At 44.7% G+C, this 9,386-nt stretch overlaps 3 protein-coding genes across 3 annotated transcripts; all 3 read right to left on the reverse strand.

The window, feature by feature from the left end:
* Positions 1 to 851: 851 nt before the first annotated feature.
* On the reverse strand, positions 852 to 1,850 carry LOC136000154 (keratin-associated protein 5-4-like). Its single transcript, XM_065653873.1, has one exon. The coding sequence runs from the start codon at positions 1,848 to 1,850 to the stop codon at positions 852 to 854; it is 999 nt and encodes a 332-aa protein (XP_065509945.1).
* Positions 1,851 to 6,124: 4,274 nt separating this feature from the next.
* LOC136000147 (putative small proline-rich protein 5) lies at positions 6,125 to 6,379 on the reverse strand. Its single transcript, XM_065653866.1, has one exon. It carries the CDS (start codon positions 6,377 to 6,379, stop codon positions 6,125 to 6,127), a length of 255 nt encoding a protein of 84 aa, XP_065509938.1.
* Positions 6,380 to 9,068: 2,689 nt separating this feature from the next.
* LOC136000146 (progranulin-like) lies at positions 9,069 to 9,386 on the reverse strand. The gene has a single exon (XM_065653865.1). The coding sequence runs from the start codon at positions 9,384 to 9,386 to the stop codon at positions 9,069 to 9,071; it is 318 nt and encodes a 105-aa protein (XP_065509937.1).

A 9,386-nucleotide genomic window follows, 5' to 3' on the forward strand; every position in this document is an offset into this window, starting at 1 on the left:
ATAAAAATAATTCAACAATCCAAAGTGTTTTCTGAAATTTTATTTTTGAAGATGGTAGTGCAAGAAGATGGTGCCTTCTGTTCAGTGAGCAGTGAATTCCCCTCAGTACATCTTGAAATATCTATTCCAGTATCAAGCATGTGTTCCTATACTTTTTATGAAGTCCTGTGATCTCAACTGATGGAATTACATATGCCTCATTCAGACTATGTCAAGTGTTGTTTACCTTAAGCATTTAGTTTTATAGTAAAAAATGAGCTAACTGAGGCAAACGATCAGCAGGTGCAACAAAGGATCATACTGCTCTGACGTCTTTAGAGATAATTTATGCCAATGGGAAGCATTTCTGGGCAGTTCTTTGTTTCCTCAATATTCTTCTGTGCCATGGAAGCACATCTGTAGCCAGGAGGAGCTTGGCTGAAGACATAGAAAACACCACCAGAATGAGGATGCATCTGGGCAAAACAATGTAAGAACAACCAAAAGACAAGATATTTTGCATTTTGCTCAATGCTAGGTTTTATTGTCTACAAGTCAAGAGTGAAAATGAAGAACGATTAGATTAACTGCAAAGGTATCCCAAGTCCCATACACCAAGAAGAGAATTAACAGTCACACTAATATCTAATACATGCCTTATACAGTGGATATAATATTCAAGTGCATTGCAGATGTTCAATAATTAAAGGACAGAAAGAAGAATTTTGAAAACAAGAAGAAAATCACTAGACATTTACTCTATCATCATGTGAATCAGAAGTGAATGATCAGGTTTTCACCTCCTTATGCCTGCTTTTGTTGCACACCAGAGATAGCAGCCAGAAGAGCTGATTTTGCCACCTGGAGCTGGCTCAGCAAGACTTCTTGATTGAGGTACAGCACTGCTGGATAGGTATGGAATACTTCCTCAAGGGAGAGCAGTATTGCACAGGGCTGCAACACACCACTGTGGGTTTCTTCACCACGTAGGAGCAGCAAGACAGACGTCCAGAGCAGCAGCAGGGGCAGCAGCCACAGCGGCAGCAGGGTTGCACGCAACAGGACTGCTGGCACACCTTGGTACAGCAGACGGACCGCTGGCACGGGTCACAGCAGGACTGCTGGCATGGGTCACAGCAGGACTGCTGGCATGGGTCACAGCAACGTTTCTGGCACGGATCGCAGCAGGACTGCTGACATGGGTCGCAGCAGGACTGCTTGCACGGATCGCAGCAGGACTGCTGGCACGGATCGCAGCAGGACTGCTGGCACGGATCGCAGCAGGACTGCTTGCACGGATCGCAGCAGGACTGCTGGCACGGATCGCAGCAGGACTGCTTGCACGGATCACAGCAGGACTGCTGGCACGGATCGCAGCAGGACTGCTTGCACAGATCGCAGCAGGACTGCTTGCACGGATCACAGCAGGACTGCTGACATGGGTCGCAGCAGGACTGCTTGCACGGATCACAGCAGGACTGCTGACATGGGTCGCAGCAGGACTGCTGGCACGGATCACAGCAGGACTGCTGACATGGGTCGCAGCAGGACTGCTTGCACGGATCACAGCAGGACTGCTGACATGGGTCGCAGCAGGACTGCTTGCACGGATCACAGCAGGACTGCTGACATGGGTCGCAGCAGGACTGCTTGCATGGGTCACAGCAGGTCTTCTGGCACGGGTCACAGCAGGACTGCTGGCACGGGTCACAGCAGGACTGCTGGCATGGGTCGCAGCAGATGGACTGCTGGCATGGGCTGCAGCAGACGGTCTTCTTCTGGCACGGGTCGCAGCAGATGGTCTTCTGGCATGGCTGGCTGCAGCACACGGTTTTGCTCTTCACGATGTGGCAGCATCCGGTAGGGCACATGTTGTTTGTAGTGTGGTTGAAGCTGGAAGCACTGAAGACCTGAAACACAAGGTACTTTCAGATACAACACATCTTTCCAAGTTTTTAGATGTATTTCATTTTGGCATACAAATGCTGCTGTCTAGGTCCACAGGTGATGGCCATATCACACACCTCTTCCTATTTATTTGTCTTGAGTTGCAAAACCAGATCCTTACAGAAATCAAGCTCAGTATCCCAGCAATATTTGTGCATCTTTTGAACTACCCTAGGAACTAACTTTCATCTACTCATCCATGAACATCAGTCCCTGAATTTCCATCCCAAGAAGTTTGTTTTCCACTCCCAAGGCCTGTGCTCTTTCTCTACCAACTGTCTTTCAAAATAAGCAATAGACCAACAGTCTGGAAAAATCTGGATTTCAGAAAGAGCTGTAGATCAGATACAAAGACACATTTAGATTAATTGCTTGACCAAAACCAAATGAGAACCATTGCTACCAAGGAACGCTGCTAATAGGTAACACTTACCGTGCTGAGTGGTGTAGTTGAGTGAGGAGCAAAGGGACAGGGAGACCTTTTATTTAGCTCGAAATTGTCCTGCCGGAAATGAGGTACCCCACAGCAATTTGTGATTTATGCACTAAGCCTATACTTATTTGTTGAATATGCCTTCATCTATTTAGTTTTTGTCTCATTGTTTTTGACCAGTCCCTCAATTTTGTGTCATTATCAATTTGTTCAGTAAATTTTTTACAATTTTTTAATGTCAAGTTAATTCTTGTGTGATGCCTGTGGTCTACTTAAAAGGTATGTTCCTATGTTTTTTGCATGTGGTAACGCTGTTACATTGAGATGCTAGGTGGCTTGTTCAGAGCTAGCGAGTGCTCAATTATCATAAAAATCATAAATAAGATTGAAGAGTCGTGGATTCCAAAGGAATGCAGAGGACTTATGGATGTCAGTTGCTCCTCAATACGATTTTATTAAACAGAATTCCAGCAAGTGTGATTCTGTAGCTCTGTGTTTTGTTTTTGAATGCAAAAATGGTGAAGCTTGATAGCTTTCTTTGGGGTCTCTGGTCATCAGAAGAGCAAATATAGGACAGAAAGTTCTTGACATCTCATCCCTTGTTGCCTTATCCCATCCTTGGACAGCAAAATACATGCCCTTGGCCTTGCCAATATGAGAAATTTTAGGTGCAAAGAACTGTGCATATTCATCATGGAAATTTGGAATAGGGTTTGGATCAAGTCAGAGTCCATATTTTTCCAGTTCCTTTTTGACATCTTTAAAAGTAAACCATAAAACTTGTCTGGAAATTTTACATCCTGTTTATGCTTAGCATAACTCAATCTGCAAAATTCCTATTCCATTTTTTAAAATGTAATATGCCCTTGAGTAACGAAAGATCCACCTAAGGATGTTTTTATTTGCATAACTCCATGCTCAGTTCTCAGTCACCCACTGGCACTCATTAGTGCTGATGTTAATGATCATGTTGCAATTATTCATTAATGGGGTTAATATTTATTTTGCATGGAAGCCTGAGGGCCTCACATGATGCACCGATCATCTTTAGGATTTCAAATTAAACTACGTCTTTTTGAAAAATTGTCGCTCTCTGGTCAGATGGAATTCACGGGACCAAGGACCATGACTGACATGATTAAATGTTTTGTTTCTGAGATCACCCAGAGGAGGAGGGATGATCCTGCTGCTGCAAATCTGTACATCTGGGGGAGCAGAGCACCAAAGGACCCTCGACCACCCTCCTTGACAGCACAGAGCTTCACTGGGGACATCCCGATTTCTGCTGAGGCGAAGGTGAGAAGGTTCAGGCTGTTTCTATTCATACAGTGTGATCTAGATCACAGATGCTGAGGACAGGATAAGTCATTGTGAACCTTATGTGTGACTTCCGGTGCCACAAAGCATCCATTTCCACCCAGTTTCTGTTTGGTAGCTGCTGTTTTTATTTGGCTACATCCCAGCTTTTAGAAAGCTACCCAGTCTTGCTTTGCAGAACTAGGAAGAGCATGAAGTCATCACTTCTCCAGGCAAGCTCTTTCCAAGGTCAATATTCCTCTCCACTAAAACATAGGCTTCATTTCCTATCGAGTTTGGCTTCATGCTAATGACCCAATCAGACTAGGCCACTGCTGCATGTTATAATCTAATTAGTGATACAGATTTACACCAGCTGAGTATGTGCATCTCAGCTGAAAATAAAGGAGGCTCATAGCAACCAGGAGGGGGTTTCTAAGCTTGCAGAGAAATGATAAGAGACTGCAACACTAGACACACAAGGGACACTGAGCACTGTGATAAGGTAAGAGATATTGGTCAAAATGAGGCAGTTTTCACTGTGACTTTGTAGGAAATTGGTGCATAGTTTCATCTAGTGTCCCTCTGAGTCAAAAATCCCACTGCTGCTGTTAGAACTGGATGTGCACATCAGAGCTGTCTAAAGCCATGTGAGACAGATCCACAGGCAGCTGGGAGACCCACAACCGATTTTATAAGAGGAGCTTTACAAAAGAAAAATTCCAATTACAACCAAAAAGAGATCCCAACTAAATTTTGCATGGAGTGGATGAACTTAGCAGGCTCTGTCAGATGCTCCAAATAACACCACTCTGCTTGTTTGGATTTGAGAATTACAGGTGCAGTGAAGCAATCCTTGCCGTGAAACAACACAAATTCCTCCTCATTAATCCTTAGAGGTTTGCTCATGGTTTATTCTCATTGTGGAAATCTGCTATTATGTTCTTTAATACACACTCAGCAGAGCAGAAATGTTCCTCTAAGCTATCTAGAGTGTTAAGTATAGAGGAAGTCTTCCCTTGCCCAATTTCCATTATTAAAAATGTAGTTTTAAAAATTCCTTCGTTTTTTAAAAAAATGTATTTTAATGACGTAAAGTATTTGTAAAGGCTTTGATCGTCGATGTTCCAGGCGTTGAACCTGGGGCTGACAAAAGCTTTGTTCTTGTTTCCCCATTATTGTAGACATTTCTCATTCTCAATGGGAATTTCAAGCTTGAGCATGGTGGAAAGAACAACAAATTCAGAGGCTTTGTGCCTTTTGTGGGACTTGGGAAAGGAAGAGGAAATAAAATCTACTGTGATTAATCACTGAGTAGAAATTTGGAGGCCTGAAGCAGCAAAGGAAAGTGAATGTATATACTTTAAGACAAAACCACTCCTGTGGACAGAACTCCTTAGTGACTCAATACCCAATTGCAGAGAGGTGTAAAATGAGCAAGAAAAAGTGTTTTTAATGTAGCTGCCAAGGGTCACACAAAAATGAGCCATCTCTTAGCAATCACAACAACTCAAATGTAGGTGAGTAATTAATTGCTCTCTGCAGCCAGTTTCCAACTTTTCCTTTTTAGCAGATTGTTCCTCTATAATGACAATTTTCTCTGTAACCTATAAATAACTAATTCCAATTACTTACACACCAACTGGTTATTTAGTAGGTACTTGCAGTGCCCAGTTCATCCAGCCTATTCCCTATCCCTGCCCTGGGATGGATGAATCACGCCGGGGAAGCCTTGTCTCATTTTACACTGCAGGAATTCTTTAATTGAGGGCGTTTCAAGGCACATTCCAAGCCTTGCAGAATTTGCTTTGTTTTCTTTCCAAATGTAGCAGTGGCTTTTGAAGATTGTGTCTGCAGTAAAAACGTGAATGTGCAGGCCAGGCCCACGGCTGCAACTCTGAAACCCCCACTGTATCTGCTGAGCTCAGTGCAAATATTTGGTTTCACCGGGAATTGACCTGACATGTTCCTTCCAGCCCTCTGCGTGCAGTGCAGTGCTCCTGGCACCACTGGTAGGTGATGCGGGCATTTTCCTCCACTTTCATCTTTCCTTGGCATTCCTCTTTAACTATTTTCACAACTGATTAAAGCATGGCTTTAAAACCACAAGAAAAAAACCAGATGCCACCGGACAAGCAGATATGATGGAGTGGTGACTAAAACATCCAGAACTGTTAGGTAATCTTGAAATATAATTTTTATTGTTTTGCTGAAGAATGAAGCAGCAAAGCAAGAAATAAATTCTTGCCAGTGTACATTGTGATTTGCATTAGCAGAAAGAAGATAAACAGCTCAAAGCCAATGAAATCGAGAGACTTCATCCTAATACCATGCAACCCTCCAATGGTTTTAAAAGCGTTTGATTGCGGAGAAGTGTCACAGCTGGTGAGCGATGAGCAAGGAGACAAGCTTGAGGCTTTGGGTGAGGAACAAGCTGGTGGGTCTGGCTTCCAGGGCTGGATCCTGCCACTAGTACTTGAGGCATGCTGGTGGCAGCTTGCAGATGGTCTTGGTGTACTGGGGACAGTAGGGAGCTGGGGGGCAGTAGCGCTGCACAGGGGGGCAATGGGGCTGGACAGGGGGACAACAGGGCTGCACGTAGGTGTACTTCTGCACAGGGCGCCTAAGGATGGCGTAATGGCAGGAGGACCCCGAGTTGTGGCAGGAGGACCAGGATCCATGGCAGGGGGACTCGTAGTCATGGCAGGACCCACGAGAGCACATCTTTCTGGAGTATCAGCAAAGCTGTCAAGAGCAAGAGATCAAGGTGATGCAAAGAGCCCTAGAGTCACTTCTTATATTCCCTCCTCTGTTATTTTAACAACGTTTTTCTTTTGCTGCCCAGTGAATTGTTTTTCTCTTTGTTTTTGACTGCCCATTCCAAACCAAATGCACTCTTGGTCCTGCCTAATCTTTAGGGTTTGCTCTGGCAGTTGCTCTGTGAAGTTGGGTCCCAGCAATCTGACACAATGAGCCCCATGAGCCATTCCCAAACCCCGTTTCCCTTCTGAAATGGCGTGAAGCTTGTGTCACCAGAGCTTCCCTTCGTGTCCCCTTGCTGCACCTTTCCAGTGATCCCCATCCCTCCATCCACTGTTCCCCGTGCCTGTCTCAGAGCAAGGGTGCAAGCAGATGACATTTAGCTAAATCCCAGTTCCCAGGAGGTCCATAAAAGCCTCTACTGGAGTTTTCTTCTCTCTCAGCATGAACAGAAATAATAAAATTGGTCTTACCCTCTTCAGCTACAGGAAGAAGTGTCTGTAAGTGAAGGCAAGCGTCTGAGGTGGACCAGGCTGGGCGGTCTTTTATATGGCTCCAGAAGGTTGTCTCGGATATGAGACAGCTCTTTGCAGTGACAATTTAATTGTTTCCGCACTCAATCCCACAGATGTTCATGCTATCCTGTTTTTAGCGTTTCCTCTTTGACGCACTGTATTTCTTCCAATATGCAATTCTTAATGCATTTCCTACAAGGATTTTGGAAGGCATTTCTTTCCCATTTCCTGGAGACTGACACTAATCTCAAAGGTGTTAATTAGTTTGCCTATGGGCCACTGGGATTACATCAGTGACAGAAAAGGCTTTACGTCTCAGTAATGCTGACTCCTGGGGTAGACCTACTGTTTTGTGTAGGTGACAGCTCAGGATTTTAATTTACATGTTGTTGAATGCCAAGAGGAAATGGGATTACCAGCTGCACCTCATGGGCATGGCACAATGCTGGGAAATCTGGTGTGATCTCTTTGGCTCCCTGGTATGGTAAAAATGGAAATATTTCTGATTCTTCACATATTCCTTGACCTGCCAGATGACCTGGCTGACCCCATCAGGTTGTTCCACATGTAGCAAAGGTTATTTAGTCCTTAAGATCAGAGAAAATGGTGTAGCGATGAGTTCTGTGCAAGGTATGAGTGTGGTGAGTTTTCCCATTCTTTGATTTCTCTTTCCCTTCACCAATTTCTTATACTTTTTCACCTGACCTCACCTGCAGAGATGTCTGGAAAGCAAAGGATTCAGAGGAAGGGAGCATTTGAGTAGAAGTTTGAGCAAATTTGGCTTCTGTCTCTAGCGGCGAAATGATTGGCACTGAAGCTGCATTTATAATCCTGTTTGGCTCAGTCTTTGAAGTGTAAGAAAATGAAGCCCGTAGCTCATCAATTTTGGAAAAGGTTGCCCATTAGACTAATTCACCAACTGCTAATGAGAAGCTCTTCTTCCCTCTCTCTAAAGTGCAGGTGTGCTACAACTTTTCTTCAGGCTAGAGGCAGTATAATTGCTTGTGGTGAGTTTTGTGTAGAAGTGAGTATTGCACGAGTTCTTCAGGGATGTTTTGTGACTCAGTTGTGGGTCCAAACACAAGGAAGGCTGCAGCTGCCCAGTTGCTGAAGCTGGTGCTTGTGTGAACGGTCCTCCTTTCCTCTGTGCTTTGGCCTGGAGTATCACACCAGTGCTCCTCTAAACTCTTTCCACCTCCTCAACAGCCTTCCAAAACTGGGTTGTTGTCAGATTACACCCACTCAAAAAATGTTTCTGAATCTTTCAAATTCAGTTTCTGCTAAAGAAGACATGGTCTCTAAAGAGTTATCATCCATTGCTTCCATGTCTTTTCAGGGAGTATCTAAGGGAAGACCAGCCTACGGTGATGAAACAATGTCTCTAAGAACCTCATTTACGCATTTTTTAAACCCCTCCAGGGATGGTGACTCCACCACTTCCCTGGGCAGCCTCTTCCAATGCTTGACAACCCCTTCAGCAAAGAATTTTTTCCTAATATCCAATCTAAACCTCCCCTGGCACAGCTTGAGGCCACTTCCTCAATTGTCTTTTCAACTGTCTTCAACCTCGTTGTTTTCAAAACAATGGGACAAAACTCTGTGTGGACCAGCTCATTGTCTGGTGTAAGCTGGGGGAGTTCTGTTCTGCTCAGCCCTTTACATCCATACAGATTTTTGGTAGCTGAGACCTTTTTCCTCTACTAATGCATTTGTTTTCTTCCCAAATGAATGTGGCAACTGTTATTGGCAGTGATTATTGGAGCACTTAGAGAATATGAGGAAATTTGACTGAAAAATCCAGGAAAAAAAGTCTAAAGCAAAAACATGAATAAAGGAATTGAAAGACAATGTGGGTCTCATGAATTGTAAGATTTATTGTTTCCCACACCCAGATGAATCTGAAACAGAAGTGCATGGCATAGAAAGGCTCCCAACAGTAATTACACACTGAATAATCAGAAAGGACATTTCCTGAATAATTAGAAAGAATGACACCTTGAATGATAATTAGGGGAACGCTTCATCCAGAGCAGTAGTGAGGCACATGGCAGAGACCCAGGGATTTCAATTAGGATGAGACAATCCACTTAAGGGAGGAGCGAGCTGGTGGGTCCGGGTGCTGGGGCTGAATCCTGCTGCTAGTACTTGAGGTACGTCGGTGGCAGCTTGCAGATGTTGGTGGTGTACTGGGTGCAGTAGGGAGCCGGGGGGCAGTAGCGTTGCACCGGGGGGCAATAGGGCTGCACCGGGGGGTAGTAGGGCGTCACATAGTTGTACTTCTGCACAGGCTGCCTCTGGATGGTGTAATTGCAGGAGGCCCCCGAGTCATGGCAGGAAGACCGGGATCCAAGGCAGGAAGACCGGGATCCAAGGCAGGAAGACCAGGATCCATCACAGGAAGACCGGGATTCACGGCAGGAGGACTCATAGTCGTGGCAGGACCTGCGAGAGCACAT

Source organism: Caloenas nicobarica, chromosome 31 (genome assembly GCF_036013445.1).
Source record: "Caloenas nicobarica isolate bCalNic1 chromosome 31, bCalNic1.hap1, whole genome shotgun sequence".
In the NCBI taxonomy this organism is placed as follows: Eukaryota; Metazoa; Chordata; class Aves; order Columbiformes; family Columbidae; genus Caloenas; species Caloenas nicobarica.